This window comes from Triticum urartu, chromosome 7 (assembly GCF_003073215.2).
Source record: "Triticum urartu cultivar G1812 chromosome 7, Tu2.1, whole genome shotgun sequence".
Classification (NCBI taxonomy): domain Eukaryota; kingdom Viridiplantae; phylum Streptophyta; class Magnoliopsida; order Poales; family Poaceae; genus Triticum; species Triticum urartu.
This window is the reverse complement of record NC_053028.1, coordinates 313,097,048-313,118,597: the sequence shown is the minus strand read 5'-3', so window position 1 is coordinate 313,118,597 and position 21,550 is coordinate 313,097,048. Positions and strand designations below refer to the sequence as shown.

The following is a 21,550-nucleotide window of genomic DNA, read 5'->3' as shown; positions in this document are numbered from 1 at the left end:
ACCTCAAGCGGAAACACTTTGCATACTCAGGTACCAAGGAGCTAGCCATGGAGAAGCTAAGGAGCAAGTACAATTGAAGGAGAGAAGCAATCACGAAGACGGAGGAGAAAAAGGCCAAGTCAGGACTTGCTCGGACGATCCGGACCGCCGTCCGGATGATCCAGCCCCAGACCGGACGATCCAAACCCCGGCCTGGACGATCCGGCTACAACGCGACATGAGAACAGCAAGACCCCCGACGAAGCCGGATCATTCGGACGGACCAGGACCCGGACATCCGGACAACCAGCACAACACGTCCGGATCATCCGGACGCTGCCCCGGACCATCGAGACCACGAAGCCCGGATCATCCAGACCAACATCCCGATCATCCGGACGGTGCCTGCGTGCATGATTTGGGCCGAGGCCCATGTACTCCTTCGCCCCCCCTAGACTATATATACTCCACCATTTTAGGGTTAGCATTGTGATAGCTTTTAAAGATAGAGCTTTGCTCATCCACCTGTTACCTACTCCTTTGGAGATCAAGGCCTCCGAGGAGAAGATTCCCCAAGTGGATTCAAGACCCCGTCTAGGGAAGATCCCCTCGTGGATTCAAGACCTCTTTCCTCACGGATTGGGATGAACTAGCTACCGTGTATCCTCCTTTCTTGGATTTGGATCGTGTATCTCTCTTTTTGTACTTGGATCTAGCACATGTGTAATTGAATCTCGTTGATTTGAGTGTTTTCCCTCTCTTGTGTTCATCGTGTTCTTCATGTTCTTCGGGAATACCCCTCCAAATTGTGAAAGATCGGCCCATAGGGTTCCACCCTACATCACCACTGCTCCTCATACAGCTATAATACACCTCAGATCTGAGTTCTACCTTGATTTCTTTCACATACTGTCTTAAATCGAGTGGTAGATTAGCTCGGGCCTGACACGTGCTCCTGACAAACATGTCACTCTACAAGGCTCCTGACCACCAGCCAAGAAAGCGCCTCCTTTCTACTAGCATGTACAACACGCTATTACTGAGTAGTACAGTGAGATTGAAACTACACATGCTATTGGGAGTCATTTCAATGTACAAATCCTTGTGGCAGCCAAACATGTTTTTTTGCAATTGGATTTCCATTCCACCAAATGAAATCCCAGCAAAGATTTCATTTCATTCCATTTCTACCAAATGAAATGAAAAGAAGGGTGCCAAACGAGCTGTCAAAGAATATGTCATCCTTGTATTTAGAGTTTTTTTCTGCTAAATAGATGCAACCTAGTATGCAAGATAAAGCCTTCACGGGAGATGGGTGCTAATTGCCAGTGACCCACCTTGCAATGCAGATAGCCAGCAGATAAAATCAAATGTAATCTTGTTGAACTAGTTACAGAGCATGATTCATGATCACCTACTTTATATCCTTCCACTGTGGTTGTACTCTGAACGTGAGCAGAATATGCAACCGTGACTGAATCAAAGACAGAAGCAAGGAAGAAAAGGAACCATGTTTTTTTCACATAACACAAAAATACCTTAGGAGCACTGGAACATATCTTGAAGTTAGCATGCACAATACAATCTGAACTATTTATACAGGGACACAGATATCACTTGACATATTTGCAGTATGACTGTAAAGACTGATCAGAATTCAACACACAGCACATGCATAAGTACCTGTACAGCCACCAATGTGCTTTCCACCTGAAACAACATAAAACAATTGGTCAGAAATCTGCACGCAACACCTGAACTGAAATCACAGCATATATGTACGTGAATTCCAGCAAGACAAATTGTAACAGGCAAGGCAAAGGGCAAATGTGCATATGTCTATCTATGCTTACTGAACACATCCACTAGAGATATTCCTTGTTAATTTGAGGAGAAACCATAAAGTATTTACGATACTAAGGTGATAAACAAAGGAGAAAAACACAAGGTTGATTTTCTTCTTCTTTACATACCAATGAAAACATTAGGGACGGTGGACTGTCCAGTCAACCTCTCTAACACCTTTTGCAGTTGTGGTCCCTGAGCACCTGAAAGGAGAAAAAATGTCAGTTGCACGAAAATACCAAGGTGCACATTAACATCCAAAACCATTGCCTTCTAAAATCTACACACTGTTCCTGGTGCTAGATGATTAGGAAAAAATCATAGTTGCAACTTCCTAAAATACAAAGACACAAAATGAGTGATGATTCGTGCCAGTTTCAATATGCTAGCATGAGCAGCTAAGTTTGTACCACCAAAACCATGGAAGGGCCAAGTCCTCACAAAATAGGGCACGTGTCTTGACTAATTTCAGAAACACATGCAGATATTTAAGTAGTTATTTGACAGGTGGTGTATCTGTGTGCGCATGTCACGTGAACTTCCAAAATCCACGCATGGTGCGGCTGGCAGAGTTCTTAGTTCAGGTGAGTCTGGCGAAGAGATACCATGCGATGTGTGGATTTTGGAATTTCAGGCAACTTTTGCTAGTACAATTATTATGGTTCAGAGTAGAACGAAAATTTTGACCAAAATAAGAAGAGCAAAGTGGAATACGTGGTAGGGAAGCCGAACATGGTGTATAAATGCAGCCTGGGAACATGTGTCATGCTAATTCTCTAAACCTGTTAAAGGAATACCGATTGAATATAGCAGGAGCACAGCATACAGAACTTTCAAATAGTTTGGAAGGCACAAACTTATATCCATCCAAAATCCCCAAACTGTTGACACACTTGAGTGGAATTGCACTGTAACATCCCAAAATTTTCAAATTTGGAATGTTATTTATTTTAATAGGATTAATTAAAACTTGCTTGTGTTGCTTGCTTTTAGTTAATTTTGACTAGGATGTGCATTTTCTTGGAGTTAAATGAATGTTCAAATGAAAGGGAATAAAAGGATTTTCCCAAAAGTTTATTTTTGGATTTTAAATTGGGTCTTTACAAATATTCAAAACAATCACGAGAGGCGATAATACGACTTCTTCAAAATAATAGGTTGCAAATACTTTAATTTTTTTTGGCTATTTATTTGGACTTAGAAAATATTTACGGAATTGTCTAGAACCCTAAATTAATTTTAAGGAATATTGATAAAGCACAAAATGTAGCTTATAGAAATATTATATGTGGTATATTTAATATTTGAGGTGGAAATATCTTTTCTGTGCTCTATATTAGTAATTATAGTTTTGTAATATTTCTGAAAGTGATTTGGTATTTTATTTAACCAGTCAATTTCCTATTATCTAGTAATAAGAAAACAGTCCAACACTATGCGCGCAGCACAGGCATGCCTCTCTCTCTCTATCCTTTAACTGGGCTGAGCCCACTGTCCTTCTCCCTTTTTTATTTTCTTTCTATCGGGCTGCTTGCTGCTGGCCCAACAGTATCCCGAGCTCATGTAGGCTCGTTGCTTTCCTTCCTTCTCAGGAAATCTTGTAAGAACACGATGTGCCACCGCCTTGTTTTCTTTCATGCAAGCCACGCATATCCATCTCTCCTCCACCAATAAATATTTGACCATGTACTACTTTTGTCCCTTTTTTCGGCACCTAAACAATCTGTAGCCGCTCCATTGTCTTCTCAGCACAGCCGAAACCCAGCGCTTCCTGGACAGGAGATTCAACGAATCGACCTAAAAAACTTCATCGGATAGGGAGGACTTCAATACGAAGAAGTTTCTCCTCATCAAGACAAATCCATTCAGAGAAAGAAATTCATGTTTCGTCAATCATATCTCTCCAATTTTGTAATCTAGTTCAGAGGTATTTCCACACGAATTCATCAAATTTGTTGCACTTGTTTGTTCTTTTTCAAATTCCTTCTACGAGTAGCTTCAAATCAACGATCTACACAATGTTTATGCTGAAACTTTTCTGTTTGGGGCAGTTGGATCTATCTAGTTCGAGCCAACCTACACCAGAGCCATCTAAATTTCAAAGATGGTGCACTTCCGGCAAAATCGAGGATATTATCATGATCCGTTTCACGAGGCACATCCACTTATGTCATTCATTCAAAACAGGCATTTTTCAACTGCAAATCCAATCCAGAGGCCTGCCGTCCACTTTCCCAGCAAAATTTCTCTTTGCTCCATTTTGTCAACAAGAGATTATCTATATTATTGATCCAAATCAATGTGCTTTGTATCTACACCGTAAGAGTTCCATCTATCATATTCCTTTTGAATATCTATATTATATAATGTTTGTTGTTCATTTGGTTCTTTATTTGAATTTCGGGTCTATTTGATTGCAATCACTTCCAGTATAAATCGCGAGTAAATTCCGGAGAGCATTACTACATCAACGAGATATTAATTCTTCATCGGCCAAAAGCAAATTCTCTTCTGACGATACACATCCTATATTTACTATGCATTTCCTTGTCGCCATATGTGTGTACTGTTTGTATTATGTAATATCATGCTTAGCCTTGTTATGGTAGACGTGGTTTGGGTGCCGAGTGACTCATGGAAATGGTGGGTGTATGTTCATAGCTGTAGGCGAGAATGCGCCATTGACAAAGCGCACTTGAGGTGAAAGAGTAGTTTCGGGACTTATCAGGTGAATGCGTCCTTGGCGGAGCGCTCTAGAGTTCCTAGAGAATGCGCCTGTTATGACCGGCATCACTTATAGCCGAAGGAGGCCCAATGGCGCGTCTAGTTAGGGGCATAGCCCAACTTATCTTTATTTTTATTAGAACCTCAAGGATTAGATAAACACTTGTAAGGCCACGTTTTGGAATTAAGCAATAAGTCATAACTATTGCCTGGCTCCCTTTAGGAGCCGGAACCCTAACCCTACCCGCCTCCTGCGCCATCTCGTCCTCCACAGCGCGACCACGACGCCGTCGCGCCAAGCTCCTCGCCACCCTCCCTTCCACCCCTACAACCTAAGAGCTAGGCCTGGTAGGATCCCAGCTCCTATCAATCTGATATCAGTTGTCTCGGGATCGGTCATGTCTACATCTCTTCCCACCGCCACGCTCCCGCCGCCGACCACCACCACGCCACCGGCCACCTCCGCGGCTGGGGCGCCGTCCTTGTCGGGCCCGATGTCCTCTTCCGCCTGGACGCCGCCGATCGCCACCCCCGTCGTCTTCACCCCGGAGGAGATGACGGCTGCCCTCTGAAACCTCACCCAGGCGGTCGCGGGCATCCACACCTTCCTCGCGAGCCCCTACGGGCCGCAGCCGCCTAGGCCCTTCGCCACCGCACCGCAGTTGCCGCCGTGGCAGCCGCCCCCCTCGGCGACCCCCTTCGCCTCCGCCGCGCAGCAGCCGCCACCCGCGGCGCACATCGGCGCCTCCACCATGCAGCAGCAGCAACAGCCCTCCATCGCTCCCACCATGGCGCTGCCGCCACCGCTACCGGCAACCTCGACCCAGGGCGCCCCAACGACGGCTCAGGGGGTGCCCATCCACCAGGTTTGGTTCCCTCCATCGCCATCACTGCTACCGGCCTGGCTCGCCGGGTCCCTCGAGCCTGTCTACACGACGGCCTCCGGACAGCCGCACGTGCTGCCCCCGCCGGTGCCGCCCTCGGCCATCCAGTTCGGTGGGCCCTCAGGCTCCGCTGACCCCTACGCCGGCGTCAACGAGCCCTTGTTCCAGGGTGGCCCTCTGAAGCTCACCTACTCGGCGGCGGCGTCCTCGCTGCTCCGCACCGATGAGGTGTACCCCTCCGTCGTCCACGGCCAGACGCCGCCGCGCTTCTCCAAGCTTGAGTTCGCCACCTACGACGGCATCGTGGACCCCTGAATTGGCTCAATCAGTGCGGCCAGTTTTTCAGGGGGCAACGCACGCTCGCGTCCAACCGCACCTGGATCGCCTCCTATCACCTCCGAGGCGCTACACAGACGTGGTATTACGCCCTCGAGAAGGACGAGGGCAGCATGCCCCCATGGGAGCGTTTCCGCGAGCTTTGCCTCTTACGCTTCGGGCCGCCGATACGCGGGAGCCAGCTGGCGGAGCTTGGGCGCCTACCCTTCACCTCTACGGTGCAGGACTTCGCCGAGCGCTTCCAGGCCCTGGCGTGCAACGCGCCCGGCGTGACGGCTCGCCAGCGGGCCGAGCTCTTCGTTGGCGGTCTGCCGGATCATATCCGCCTGGACGTGGAGATGCAGGGACCACAGGACCTCCAGACGGCCATGTACTATGCCCGCGCCTTCGAGCGTCGCGTGGTGGCCATGCAGCAGGCGTCACCGTCCCGGGGCACCCGACAGCCCGCCCGGCCGCAACCAACACCACCAGCGTCGGGGCGTCCAGCCCAGGCCCCCGCGGCGCACGACGCGCCCCTTCCGTCGGCTCACCCCGGCCGAGCAGCTCGAGCGTCGCCGTCAGGGGCTGTGCTACCAGATCAAAGTCAACATGTCACTGAGACAATTATACCCCATGAAGTTCTTCTCTTGCCAGATCTTTTCCTGATCTGTGCAGAGGGGTTCTTGGCCATGCATCACAAGGCTGAACTGAATGGTTCACTCACATGAATCAAAATCTGTAGGGGAGCCCCTAGTGTCAGCCACCTTTTTGTAGATGATTCATTGCTGTTGATGGAGGCAAATTCAAGTAATGCCCAAGAAGTTAACCGCATTTTGAACGCATATGAAGTCTGCTCTGGTCAAGTGATTAATAAAGACTTAAGTCATCTATCTTGTTTGGTAGAAAAACGAAGGTACAACAAAAACAAGAAATGAGGGACATCTTGCAGATCTCGGTTGTGGGTCTATGATGAAAATATCTGGGCGTTCCAACATATGTAGGGCAAGCGAAAGCGAAGGTTTTTGAATATGTGAAGAAAAGAATTTGGAAAAAGATCCAAGGCTGGAAGGAGAAGTCGCTTTCAAAGCCAGGGAAGGAAACCTTAATAAAAGCCATAACACAAACAAATCTTGTTTACACCATGGCTTGTTTTGACATCACTAAAGACATGTGTGAAGAACTGAATCCCATGATTAACAGGTATTGATGGAATCAAGTTGACAAGAAAAATAAAGTGCATTGGTTACGCTAGGCAAAATTGACGAGAATGAAGAACAATCAGGGCCTGGAGGGAGCTCCATGCTTTCAACCTAGCCATGTTGGAAACGCAAGCGCTCAGGCTGCTTCAAAACCCTCTTCTTTATGTGCACAAGTTCTCTCAGCAAGATAGTACCCAGATGGCTCGATACTGGAGGCAGTCCCAACCTGTGGCCATTCTTAAGGGAGTGGAACCTTTGAAAAAGGGGGTCATTTGGAGAGTTGGCAGTGGTGAGCATATATAAATATATGGGACGACCCGTGGATTCCAAGAAACAACACAAGAAAGGCCACCAGTCATAAGGGAAATAATTTGATCAATAGAGTAAGTGACCTGATTAATCCTATTGCGAACAGTTGGGATGAGGATTTGGTGTGCCGACTTCTGTTCCAGAAGATGCAAGAATCATACTTAAAATTCCAATTCAAGAACACGTTGATGACTTCATGAGCTTGGCACTATGACAGAGGTACTTTTCTGTTAAATCTGCCTATAGAGTAGCAAAAAATAGTGCTGCCCGGGAATCCAGAACAGGTCTAACATCGCCCTCAAGTGCAAATGAGGAACCCGGCGAATTTGACCAGCAAAAATTATGGTCGTTCACCCTCCCAAATAAAGTGCTTCACTTATGGAGTCTACCTACAAACAGCTTACTAGTATGGCAGAGCTACAAAGCAGAGGCATGGAGGTAGAACCTCGCTGTCCTATATGTTTCAGATTAGTAGAAGAGGGGGGACATTCTTTTTTTTTATGTGTAAGAAAGTCAAGGAGGAGTGGAGAAGTTTAAACCTGGAGCTGTCAGCAGCGCTAGTACTTCCATGGATAACGCCAACAGTGCTGAGAAGGAAGGAAGATTCAAAGGCAACGCTCATGGGCCAGCGGCGCGGCCCACTCGCGAGAAACGGCTTCCCCAGTGGCTTGCAAGCCCGAACTGGGCCCGATAAGGGTGTAATAGGCTAGCGTGTATAAGTAGGTGAGCTGGGAATTCTTCTTCCTCGGCTTGGCACTGGATGAGGCTTCGGCCGGCACCATTCTGTAATTCGAATCCGCTGTGAGGGAGGTTGGGAGGAACAGCTATGAATTCCACCTAAATTCCTAGATCGATCTCAAACCCATAGCTCGTATCTTACAATTGGCATCAGAGCTGTTCGTCCTGGAGTTTCACCACCACCAGTACCCCACTCGATTCAAGGAGAGAAAGCGAGAGGAAGTGATGGAGGATCTATCGGAGGAAGGGCGCTCGATCTACGAGTTGCTCAAGGGCGACATGGCCGGAACCATCAACAAGCAGCTTCGGGAGCAGAGGAATGATTTGGTTCAGGCCGTCCGCAAGATGCTCGACGAAACATCTGCCAGCTTGGAAGAGGTCATCGCCAAGCAAGTCGACACAATTCGGGAGGATCTCACCGGCGAGATCAACCAGGTACGAGCCGAAATTGAGAAGGTCAAGGAAAACAGACAGGATCTGGGATCAAGCCGCGCGATTACGCCTAAGAGGCTGTTCTCTTGGCATCCTCTTGTAGCCTCTTGGCATCGTCATGCATATGTATATATATTGGCATTGGCCTCCTAATAATACAAGTCACTATTCCAACAGAACACTCCTATGATATTTCTGATCGATTCAGGGAGCACTCATTCGTTCATCAATGACAAATACAAATAACTGTTTTCAGATGCTAAGACTGTCAGACCAATGAAGGTCACTATTGCTAATGGAGCCACTTCGATCAGTGGACAAACCATACCAGAGTGCAAGTGGAGCTGTGATGATCATCAGTTTTCTAGTGAATTCATGCTCTTAGACCTTGGCATGCATGATGGAATAATTGGTCTGGATTGGTTGGCTACACACAGTCCTATGCAAGTGATTGGCAGCAGAAATGGATGGCCTTCCAATATCAAGGAAAACGAGTAACATTACAAGGAACTGCTCCAGAAGAGTTTGCTCTCACAGTGCTGTCTATTTGTATAGACCTTCCAGAAGAGGAATCCCAACATCTGCCTGAAGAAATTAAACAAGTCCTAGAGAAATACTCAGAAGTTTTTGCAGCTCCTAAACAATTGCCACCTAGGAGGCATTGTGATCACAGAATTCCCTTAATTCCTGGAGCTTGCCCAGTGGCAAAAAGACCTTACAGAATTCCACCTCATTTGAAGGATGAGTTGGAAAAACAAATTGCTGAAATGCTGCAGTCTGGAGTTATTCGGCCAAGTAGCAGCCCTTTTTCATCCCCAGTTCTCATGGTGAGAAATAAGGATGGCACTTGAGAATGGTGGTAGACTACAGACACCTCAATGCTCTTACTCTCAAAAGTAAATATCCCTTGCCTGTTATTGATGAATTGTTGGATGAATTATCTGGAGCTGCCTGGTTTTCTAAGCTTGACTTAAGAGCAGGATACCATCAAATAAGACTAGCACCAGGAGAAGAATATAAGACTGCATTTTCCACTCATAATGGACACTTTGAATTCCTGGTGGTTGCTTTTGGTCTGACTGGAGGTCCTGGAACTTTCCAAGGCACCATTAAACCCATTAACTGTCGCTACAATGGCGCACAAAGGGCTATGCCACGTGGACATGAAGGGATGGCGATGGCACTGTTCCACCTTTTCGTTTCGTTTGTCGTTGCCCCCACCACTCGTCGTTTCCTTCGACCAGAAGGAAGAGATGGGGCGCTGTCCCAGATACGGCCGCCCCGTTCCAACCCCCGCACGCGACCCTGCTTCCTCGTCGACCTCCCTCCTCTTCCTCCTCTCTCTCCCCTGCCGCCGCCGCTTCTCCTCCTCCCCCCCTCCCCCATACTAGCCCTCCACCTGCCATCCATAGTGCCACAGGGCGGTCGGGTCATCGGGGTGAGCAGCGGCGGGCATTTGTGGTGTGTCGGGCGGAGGAGATGAGGAGGGTGAGAATGACGGCAGTGGGGGAAGGAGCAGCGAGGCCGGAGGAGCTCGTGCCGCCGCTGGTCATGGATGCGCCGCTGCAGCTCGTGTAGTGTCGACCTGATATTTTTCGTGGAAGCCCCTTCTCGCTCAGCTTGTTTCTTCTCCCTTTAGGATTGGCTTTCTCCGCTTGGTGAGGGCCTACAGAAGAAAAGCTCCCATGGGAGCTTCTGCCCATACTCCGAGTTGAATTTATAGGTGATGTATATCCATGGAGACAAGGTGTTTGTAAAATTGCCTGAGAGGGTTGTGTGGATTTTACAAGTTGTTATTGCTATTACTGATCTTCTAAATTGTTTGTTATTCCTTTCACCTATTATGTGGTTGCTTTTGAGGTGTTTTTTGGTTATATCATGACGCAGGCTTATCCAACGGCGGCGCTGCCTCTAGCATCAGACACGGTGTGGCTGGTTGTTGTGTTTTACACCCACAGGAAGGCCCTTCGCTCAGGTACACAAGATGCTTGACAACATTCTGCACCTCAATCTTTTTCATGATCTTTTCATAGCTGGTTGGGTTTAGACATAAGTCATGGCATGGCAGCTGGAGTTTCCTTGGAAAATGGGCCTAGCCGTGAGGGGTTGTGGAAGGGTGCCCTCGACGAGCAGGACAGTACCACGTCCCTTGCTCATCGGTCTGACTGACATGACCATCTTCATAAATGGGATGGAGGTGAGTACCTGAATTTTTGGACTCATTTTGTAAAATGGATCGTGTTAACACTTGTTTATATGAAGCTACAAAGAGATCGATACTCACCATTGGGATTGATGGAAAATTGAAATTATGATGTATATCTGCATTGCCTGACCTTCGTACTCATATTCAAATTATACCACTAAATTAATGCTGATACGATAACCTGATCTTTAATGAGTGGGCTAGAAATTCTAAGTATTATTTGTTTGAAATAGCACTGAATCGGCAAAAGATTGTTTGCTTTGGCTGAAGATATACAAATTTTCTCTCCCATTTACTGGTCTGATGTTTTGAGGATTTTGATAGTACCGAGCTTCCTTTCTTCAGGAGCATAAGATTAAGAAAAGATATTCGTTATGTTTGGTACCTTACAGAGGATGCATTGCGCGATGCTCTGCAGCAAGATTTTACAGTCATGATTTATCCGTATTAGTATGGATTCTAAAACCTTATAGGAAAATGCCATCTTTACAAAATTAAACTATGCCTGCAGAGCTGCTGAGGGAGGCCCTGTCATGGACTGGCCGAGACTGTCGAGCATCGTGTTGAAAATCTTCAGAGGTACTTCTTTCACTCCTGCAATCTATGTGTGACTGTTTCTACAAGCTTAGATTCAGTGATTGGTTGTTGTCGCATTCGCGTGGTGTCCATCTGATCCTGAGGTCGCGATATACTTTGTCAACCAATGGATGCTGGCCGAGGTCGCCCAGGTCGAGAGCGCGCCCACCGGCCTGAAGCTCATCCACGAGCCCTGAACTCTCAAGGTCAGCGACGTAGATGGGTGTCCCTACCAGTGGCTCTTCAAGAGAGAGGAGCAAGAACATGATGGCGGCGGGGTGTTCGGTCTGTGGTCCACTTCGATGCGGGACGTGGAGGCGCGATCCGACAAAGTCTCCCGATGCTCCAACCACTGCTTCCCATCAACGCCAAGGAGCAGTAGCCTCCGCAGGTCAGTGGTGGCACCCCCTGGTTTTTCCCATACCCAGATCTCGCTTGTATGCCTGCACACGTAGTCTGCTGCTCTCCATTAATTCTCTCTCTCTCTCTTTTCTTATGAGAAGGGTTAGAACTTATGATATTGCTAAATTGCTGTGGTTGTTTGATAAATGCGTCTACATATTCAAAGGTTTTGCATTTCTCTGTTTTATTTTTAGTTGTATACTTTGTTGAAAGAAGAGAGGAATTAAAAATTAACTTCTATTTTCTCTGAATCGGGCTTGATTTTTGGTACAGATTCTATGATGATTGATGCAAAGTCCGTGCTGTGCTCCTATGATCGAGGTTGGATATGCTTGATGTCCAAAAAAAATTAGTGATGCTTCCTTGAGCGAAATGCCTAACGATCATACTAACATATTACTTGTCTTCCCAATGTGATACAGGTATAGAAGAAGCGGCAGAAAATTGAATACATCGTTCTCTGTTGCGTTGAGGATTGATTTCAGTGCAACCTTTCACTGAAATCATATGAACATGATACTGTAGACTGCAGCCATGAATTAATTTTCCTTCATGATGTCCACATGACCTTTTGAGCATTTGGATTTGATTTACGGTGCTTTTGTTCCTTTGCTTGATGCCCCCCCCCCCCCCACACACACACACACATCAATTGTAGGATCTTCAGGATGGGCCTTCCTATCCATTCTTATCGGATAAATTAAATATATCTCATGTAAATCTAGGTATGAGATGTTTCTTGTACATCTGGTGTTCTTTACATATTAGTGTGTTGTAGCAGATTTAGTGACAAATTAAAGTCATCCTGGAGCATTGATATAATTACATTTGCTCATTTTTTGTTATGTGTTTTGTTTAGAGGAATTGCTTCTGTACTTGACAGATTAGGAGCTGGTGTTAGGTTTCACTGGATCAATTTTTAGCTCTTGTTTCTTGAGGTCTGCAGAGGTTAGAGGAGTAATTAGTCTTCTATGTTTCTCTAATGAGTGTGTGTCTGGATGCATACATATAGTAGAGGAGCAATTACCATCTGGATGTGCATAAATTATTCTTCGTTATTTTGCGAGTACATGTGGATGTGCATAAAGTGTTCTCTCCTTTTTAACGAGTATATGTGATACATAGAAAATGTATATGGTGGTTTCCATTCTGGATTATCTGGCTGGTACATGGAGCTTATTTAATTTTCCACTTATGGCATTATCTGTACTGCTTGACATATCATGCCCCCTTACTTCCTTCGTGACCTCCCACTACTTCATCTACTGAAATGATTAGGCGAATCTCGTTTTTTCTAGCATTAAACCTGCAAAGAAACGAAATCTTCTCCGGAGCAATTAGTATTCTCTGTTTTCCTAACAAGTGTATGTGAACTCATTCAGACAGTAGAGGAATAGTTACCATTCTCTTTGTGTTTTAGCAAGTATATGTGGATGCACATCAAGTGTTCTCTGTTTTTAATGGGTTATATGTTGATGCATAGAAAATGTAGTACATGGAGCCTATTTAGTTTGTCTGAACAATAATACTTATTCACAGATTTTGTTAGCTTGCTTCAAAATTTATTAATCCAGTTATGGTGTGGTTGCCTATTACTCAAGATGATTTCATATTAGCTTCAGAGGACATGTATGTTGCGTATCCTTTTGCCTACTGAGCACACACAAAGAAATGTTTCTATCGATATCATTAACTGAAACATATTCCATTTTTGATCAATTGGTGGATCTGACTAATATAGATATATTGTAAGAGATATTATTCACGTGCCATTTTCTTATTTCGAGTAAGCTTGAAACTGATGGTCTCAGTTGGTTTGTGCATTGACTTTCTTCAGAACCTGGATCTAGAGAAACTAAGTAGAGGGTCGCCTTTTGTGCAGGAATTTGCAGCAGGTCTGATCCCTTGCGCGTGCTCCTCCGCTTGTCCTCACCCTCTCGACCCTCCCCTTGCTCATCGCCATCCATTTTATTCAGAGTGTAGATGGCGGGCAAAACACCTAAGCTCCAGGTGAGCTCCTACTCCACCCTGTAGGTGTCGTAATTTGTATGATGTTTCCGTTATCAAGTTTTGCAATCTAATGCCTTGCTCTACTGTTTTTATTTCTAATCTCAACGTTTCGAATTTTATCGGTCAGAGGTTACTTGAATGATTCATGGGAATTTGAATGTGGGGGGTCTCAAAGAATTTTTATAAAGAAAAATCCAAATATCAACATTTGCTAATCTCGCTCGATGGTTGAGGTCTTATAGAGAACATCATCTGTATAATGATGTTGAGAGCAACCTGCCAACATCATTTTCTCCAGAAGATTGAGAACCGATAGGATTCTATTTGTATTTATACTGACATTCTCTCTCCTTCGACTAACTGAACATTGAATTACTGTGGTACATGCATCCTACTTCATATGAGCAGCGCTCATGTTTCGAAAAAATAAACAGTGTGAGTTTACTATTAAAGTGGATGCCTTGTTTCTCCAGGAATGAGCACATGAGCTACTTTGACTAGGTGGCCACTTGATTAGGTGTATGTGTTAGTTTAATGTTCTGTAACATGTTAGGCGTAGGCAGTATTTTTGGACTGAGACTTGCTCCTGTTGTCCGTTTCAGATATTCAGTCTAAGATCTAAATTTCAACACTATATGTGTTTTGTTTACGTTTCCTGATGTGTTTTAGATGAACCGAATCACTTGTGTTTATATGGATACTAGCTACTTTTACTTCAGCACATAAAGAACGAAATCTGTATGAGTATTTTTTATTTACTTTAAAGCATTTCTACATAAGCAAAACATATCAAGGGGCAGTATGCTGGAAATAAAATCATATATCCGGTTCATGTTTACCCTTGTCTTTACACATATGATTGGCACTAGCAAATTGACATATACAAATTTGTTTCTAGAGCAAGGATGAAAGCACTCCATACACACCCGCAAGGATGATGATCCATCTGTTTCTAGGATGGTGGGACTTGAGGTCAAACTGCACAGGTTTACATTCAACTTTGCTTGTTGATATTTCTGGCATATACTTGATGGAATATACATAAATATGTGTTCTTTCTTATAGGCATGCACCAGAATCAAGGATCAGCTACTTGATGAAAATATACAGGAGACTCTCCTACTCAACATGACGTTAAAAAAAGAATCAAGGATCAGTTCAATGGGAATTGGAATGATGAAAACACTTGTTTGAGCACATGTGATCCTCATAATAGCATATTTGTAATAAATCATTGTAGTCAAAACACTTTTTTTTATAATTATGTAGTCAAATTACTTATGGGCTGTTTGGTTTGAGACTAAGTTTGCCTAAGGTTGCCACACCTAAGGTTAGGCAAGTTTGACCAGTTTAGGTGGGTGTTTGGTTCAAGCCACACCTTAGGCAAGCCACACTAGGGTCCCACATCACATACTCTCAAAAAGTGTGGCAAGATTCCCTTAGGCTTGCCAACTTGTGGCTCTCATTTTGAAGAACTAACCTTAGGCAAGTATGGCAACATTGTATGGCAAAGTGTGGCATGGCTAGGCCTAGAACCAAACAGCCCCTTACTCTTGTGTATAAGTGCCATTAAGGATCAACCTAAACCTGCGGAGGTGCATAAACTAGATAAGTGCGCACATGAACGCTCAGGAGGCGTGCCAATAGCACGCCCCAGCCACTAGTGAATATTGATTTGTCCCCTGTTCTCAGGAAGTATGCAGTGTGCTTCTTCGATGACATTCATGTCTTCAGCAAGACTCTCAGAGAACATATTGAACACTTGTCTGCTGTATTGCAAATTATGGAAGAAAACAACGGAAGGTTAAACTAAGCAAGTGTGAATTTGCCAAACAGCAAGTATCCTACCTAGGGCATGTCATTAGTGCTCAAGGAGTCTCTACTGATCCCAGTAAAATTACAGCTGTTGATAATTGGCCAACTCCCTCTAATACCAAGGAAGTGAGGTGATTTTTGGGTTTGACAGGATACTACAGAAAATTCATCAAATCATATGGAGTGATCAGTAAACCTCTTTCTGAATTGCTAAGGAAGGGTACAGTTTTTGTATGGAATCCAATGGCTGAAGAAGCATTCTCTACACTTAAGAAGTCCCTGATCTCAGCTCCAGTTTTAGCCCTGCCAGATTTTTCACAACCTTTCATGATTGAGACAGATGCTTGTGACACTGGAATAGGGGCAGTTCTAATGCAAAAAGGGCATCCTCTAGCCTTTGTGAGTAAGGCTTTAGGTCCAAGAAACAAAGGTTTGTCTGTACATGAAAAGGAGTACATGGCAATACTTTTAGCTGTAGAAACTTGGAGGCCATATCTGCAAATGCAGCAGTTTATAATCAAGACCGATCAGAAAAGTTTGTCACATATAGCTGATCAAAGATTACACACTCCCTGGTAGCATAAGGCTTACACAAAGTTGATGGGTCTTGACTATGAAATTCATTACAAAAAGGGGAAGTGATAATACAGCAGCTGGTGTCCTTTCCGGAAGCCTCATCAAGCAGCCCAGTCATTTGCAATATCTGGTGTTTTGCCAAGTTGGTTGCAGGAGATAGCTCAAGGTTATGCCTCTGATGCTTCTACCATGGACATTATTCAGCAGCTGGCTGTGGATCCTAAATATAAACCCCCATGTACATTGATTAATGGTCTACTTAGACACAAAGGCTGCATCTGGATTGGTGAACAAACATTGCTTCAGGACAAAATATTCCAGCCCAATTGGGGGGCACTCAGGGTTCCCTGTTACATATAACATAATATATTCCCTGTTCAGTTGGAAAGGGATGAAAAGTTACATCAAACAGAGAGTCCAATCTTGTTTAATTTGCCAAAAGGCCAAACCAGAAAGGATTAACTACCCAGGATTGTTATCTCCATTGCCTATTCCAAAGAAGGCTTGGGAAACTGTCACTATGGATTTCATCTCTGGGTTGCCCAGTTCTGAAGCTTTTGATTGTCTGATGGTTGTCATTGACAAGTTCACAAGATATGGTCATTTTATTCCAATCAAACATCCATATACTGCTCCTATAATTGCTGAGATCTTCTTGGAGAATGTGTATAAGCTGCATGGCATGCCTGAGTTTATTGTGTCTGACAGGGACCCAGTCTTTACCAGTGCATTTTGGCAGCATCTTATCAAAAGAACAGGTGTTGTCTTGAATATGAGCACAGCGTATCACCCTGAAACTGATGGACAGACTGCGAGAGTGAATCAGCAGATAGAATGTTTCCTCAGATGCTTTGTTGGTGCTCATCCCAAGAAATGGAAAAAGTGGATTTCCTTGTGTGAATTATGGTACAACACCAACTGGCATTCAGCAGTGGAAAAACTCTGTTTGAAGTGCTTTATGGGCACAGTCCTAGATACTTTGCAATCACTCCATCTGATACTATTGATCCACCAGATGTCCAGCAATGGCTAGAGGAGAGAGAAGTCATCAATCAGTCTGTGAGACAGCATCTCCTTAGGGCCCAACAACGAATGAAGAATTATGCAGTAAACATCAAACTGACAAGCAGTTTGCGGTTGGACAGGAGGTATTTCTGCAATTGCAACCTTATGTACAGTCCTCTGTTGTTCACAGGGCCAACCATAAGCTGTCATTTAAGTTTTATGGACCATATAAGATCTTAGAACATATTGGAGAGGTGGCTTATCGATTGGAACTTCCAGAATCAAGCAAGATACACCCAGTCTTTCATGCTTCTGGTCTCAAGCAATACATAAAGCTTCCTTCTCAGGTACAATCATCACTTCCTTCTGATCTTTCACTCATTCAGATTCCTGTGCGAGTGTTGCAACAGAGAATCAGGCGCAAAGGGGACCGTACTGTTGCTCAAGTACTTGTGGAGTGGAGTAATTCATCGCCCCAGGAGGCCACCTGGGAGGATACTGATTCCTTGAAGCAAAAGTTTCCAAGAGCTCCGGCTTGGGGCGCTAGTACTTCCATGGATAACGCCAACAGTGCTGAGAAGGAGGGAAGATTCAAAGGCAACGCTCCTGGGCCAGCGGCGCAGCCCACTCTCGAGAAAAGGCTTCCCCAGTGGCTTGCAAGCCCGAACTGGGCCCGATAAGGGTGTAATAGGTTAGCGTGTATAAGTAGGTGAGCTAGGAGTTCTTCCTCGGCTTGGCACTAGATGAGGCTTCGGCCGGCACCACTCTGTAATTCGAATCCGCTGTGAGGGAGGTTGGGAAGAACAGCTATGAATTCCACCTAAATTCCTAGATCGATCTCGAATCCGTAGCTCGTATCTTACAGGAGCATATCAGGTTGCTTTTAGCTGGCTGTACCAGTGCTATAAGCACCCTAGAACAGATCCTTACATCATCAGAGGAGGATAAAATAAAATCTTGCTCGCTCCTTTGGAGCTGGCGGAGTGAACGCCATAAGGCAAACTCGGGCGAAGGCCCCATCTCGCTTGAGCATATTTGCTCTTCTGTTAATTATCATCTTATGAATGTAATGGAGAACAAAAAGACTGCTAAAGGGCAAAAGCAGCAGCTAAACCACAAATTGTCTCGGCCACCGGCTGGGATTCTCAAGATTAACACTGATGCCGCTTTCCACAGGGACTCCAACTCTGGCGGCTGGGGACTCATTATCAGAAATGACCAATGCAAGGCGATGGCTGCAGGTGCGGGTAACGGAAACCTTGGCATTGTTATATGCTATTAAAATGTCGATGGGGCGCGACAGAGTAATGTTTGAAACTGATTCAATGCAACTGATGAGGGCAGTGAACTCTGAAGTCTATGATCTAGCGGAACTAGGAGCAATTGTCTGTTTGTTTGGGGTTTTTTTTTGCTGGGTTATGAGCAATTGTCAGTAGTATCAAATTCCAGCTGCGTGTGGGCTTTTCAGCTGTAAGCGTTGTGTCCAGCCCTCGGGCATATGCTGGTGCATGGTTTAGCTGCGCATGGAACTACTTTGGAAGCTGGTCTGTGTGAGACTTTGTTGGGCCAACTCCCAGGATTTGCACTGAACCATGTAGCTGGCGATTTGCCCAGCACTAATATGTAACTACGTAACGGAATGCACGGCATGTTCCTTTCAAAAAACAAAAAACAGTTTGGACACAGCCATGCCTTGCAAGAAGCGACACAAGATTCACCCAATAGCAATAGCCAATAGATAATAGATAGAGATACGAGTAGAAGAAGAAGAAGAAGAAGGACGAACCGAGCTGGTCGAGCTCGATGACATGTGGATCCACGCCAATCCGCTTGAAGAGACCCTTGACCTCCATTGAATACCTGCGGTATAGTGTAAGCACCAGCACATATGACGAAGGGAACCAACGAGTGTCTCGCATGAATTCATCGCAGAAAACAAATCGTGGAACGAATTGGTTGTGTTGGAGTTCAGGTGAGGTTCTTACGAGCACCACGACTTGGAGTAGATGACGACGGCGTTGTCGGCGAGCGTCTTCTTGACAGAGTCCTCCATCCGCGAGCCGAAGGAGGAGTCCGGCGAGGAAGAGGATGACGAGGCCCTGGCAGCGACGGCCCTGGCGCGGCGCGCGGCGAGAGCGAGGCGAGGGAGAGGTATGGACCGGGGGCACCAAGGGAGGCCGAGGTTAGTCGCGGGGAGGCGGCAGAGGGTCGGGCACGGCGGCGGCATTTGCTGCGACGGGAAGATGAAATCGCGATGGGGATGGCGATGGCGATGGCGATGGCGAGGCTCTGCCTCTCCTCTCAACACTTCACCACCACGACTCTCTTTCTTGTTCTGCGTGAAGAAAGGAACGCAATCCCAAGCCACAGACCCAATAATGTCGGTAACCGACCCAGTTCGGAATGTGTGTGTTTGATCGCCGACCGAACCGGCCCACTTTGCTCGCGGTTCTGGTTTCGCTGCGATTTTTCAATTGCGTGTATCATGTTTGCTCAAAATTCTCTCGAAAAAATGTTTGCTCAAAAAAAAGTTGTCTTATTTTAGAGAAATGAAAAATGTATCGTGTTTGCGTGTATCTTGTTTCGCTGATGATGGTTGCTATGATGGATTCCCCCTCTGGCGAAGAATTGAAAAATCTTTAAATTTGATCGGCATGGAACAATAAGGTGGTGTTTTCAAGATTTTCTAAAGAATATAAAGGTAGGGGGCCGAGAGGCGGTGGAATGTAGGGCTAGAGCCATTATTGCTCCTGCAAGGGTTGTTGGGATTCCTTCGAGAATAAGGATGAAGCAGAATGATAATAAGTATTTCTCTCATTTACAGAACCGAGGTTATCAATCAAGTAAAAGTATCTCAGTCTAACAACGTAAGCAGCACCTACGCACAAGACACACACACACACTCGTCCCTAACACGGTAGGAGGATTGTCAGTCCCCTTGTCTTGCTAGTTACAAGATTAAACGCATGTGATAGAGATAGTGATGTGGAGCATCCCAAGGTCATCCTCATGGACTTACCTCCGTCTCCCACGACACCACTTGGACCAATGACAAGAGCCCGAGTAAAGGCTATCGAAGATAAGGTGAACTCGCTCCTCTTCGAACTACCACTTTCTATACATGAGACATGACTACTACCTCAAGCGAAAACACTATGTGTGTTCAAGTACTTGAAGGAAGGCCACGGAGCAGTTGCATCCAACGGACAAAACGGCGAGGACACCAAGTGCCAAGGACAAGAAGAAGAGCTGCCACTGAAGCTACAGCCACCGAACGACCGGTCGGGACCGAACGTCCGGCACCTGAAGCCCCAGCCTAACCAGGCCCCAACCAACGCAAGCTACAGCGAGCGGACGTCCGGCCCGGACCGGACGACCAGCGTCCTCACACCCGAGCCAAAACAGCGGATGTCCGACGCGACCGGACGACCGAACATCTCCGGAAATCCGGTGCCACCTCGACCGAGCCAGAACCAGCGGAAGTACGCGACTACCGGACGTTCGGACGCCCACGAGCCACCGGACGACCGAAACCCTCCGGACGTCCGGTACCTGTCTGTGCACAGTTTCGGGCCCGAGGCCCATGTACCCCTTCACTTCGCCCTCATTTGCACTAAGACTATAAATAGACCTCCTACTCCTCCTAGTTAGGGTTAGCGTTGTGTTAGCTCATATGTGAGACAGAGCTTCGCTCATCCATCTGGATCTACTCCATCGCGAGGGACCGTCACCTCTTCAGAGAAGATCCACTTGGATTCAAGACCCCTAACGGGAAGACCTCAAGACCTCCTCTCGGAGAAGAACCGGTTACCTATGTATCGTCCTTTATTGGATTCGGATCGTGTATCTCTTTGTGTTTCAAGGATCTAGCATATGTGTGACCTAATCTCGTTGGTTTGAGTGATTCTCTTGTGTTTCCTTTTGTGTTTTCCCATTGTGTTCTTCGTGGGATCCTCTCCTTTCATGAAAGATCGGACGTATAGGGTTCCACCCTACATCATCTTGGTATCATGAGCCACGTTGATCACGATTTCGGAGCCTCCCCTCTTCGTTTTCTAGCTTGATTTTGTTGTGTTCTTCCCCAATTTCGAAAATCCCCACCAAAAATAGCTCCAATTTTTTTTTGATTTGTTGGTGTGATGAAGTTTTGTTGGATTTGATCCATGGATTTGCTTTGCCACGAGTGGATCTAGCTTTCCCCCATCATCCCCACCTTTTCCATCCACAAAATCGCCCGGATTTGACCAATTTTGCCTCCACCACCACGAACCCTAGTTGTTCATCCCGTGCCCGAAATCGCCCAGGCACTGGACGTCCGCCAACCACCAGACACCTAACGACCGGACGACCGCTCCACCACCGGACGTCCGACGTTTCCTGACGAAACTGAGAAATTTCAGTTCGACCACCACCACCTCTCCACCTCCACTTCCGCATACGCACTCCATTAACCCTTCCCCTTCTGCATACGCACCCCAAATACCACAATCGCTTTGCACAACCACCATTGCTTACTCGTTTCGCACTCTGGCACA

At 45.9% G+C, this 21,550-nt stretch overlaps 1 protein-coding gene and 1 long non-coding RNA gene across 5 annotated transcripts in view; one reads left to right on the top strand and one right to left on the bottom strand.

Moving 5' to 3' along the window:
• The window catches only part of LOC125517984 (monothiol glutaredoxin-S10-like), a 31,570-nt gene extending 12,185 nt beyond the window's left edge, over positions 1 to 19,385 (bottom strand). Inside the window, exons 1-4 of one of the 2 annotated variants that reach the window (XR_007287868.1) lie at positions 19,001 to 19,385; positions 18,802 to 18,875; positions 1,953 to 2,027; positions 1,663 to 1,689 (exon numbers count right to left, since the gene is read on the bottom strand). Coding sequence is in view for 1 of the 2 variants with exons in the window: in XM_048682949.1 (XP_048538906.1) it covers positions 1,663 to 1,689; positions 1,953 to 2,027; positions 18,802 to 18,875; positions 19,001 to 19,242 (418 nt within the window). In the remaining variant the exon portion in view is untranslated. The remainder of the gene's footprint in view (positions 1 to 1,662; positions 1,690 to 1,952; positions 2,028 to 18,801; positions 18,876 to 19,000) is intronic. The other variant, XM_048682949.1, reaches the window with a different exon arrangement.
• LOC125517985 lies at positions 2,041 to 18,795 on the top strand. Of its 3 annotated transcripts, none has more exons than XR_007287870.1 (5): positions 2,041 to 11,210; positions 11,883 to 11,930; positions 13,492 to 13,619; positions 14,518 to 14,591; positions 14,685 to 18,795. It is a non-coding gene; the product is annotated as an uncharacterized LOC125517985 (long non-coding RNA). The 3 variants fall into 3 exon arrangements; XR_007287871.1 differs by lacking the exon at positions 2,041 to 11,210 and adding an exon at positions 11,588 to 11,598; XR_007287869.1 differs by having other exon boundaries at positions 2,041 to 11,930.
• Positions 19,386 to 21,550: the final 2,165 nt, after the last annotated feature.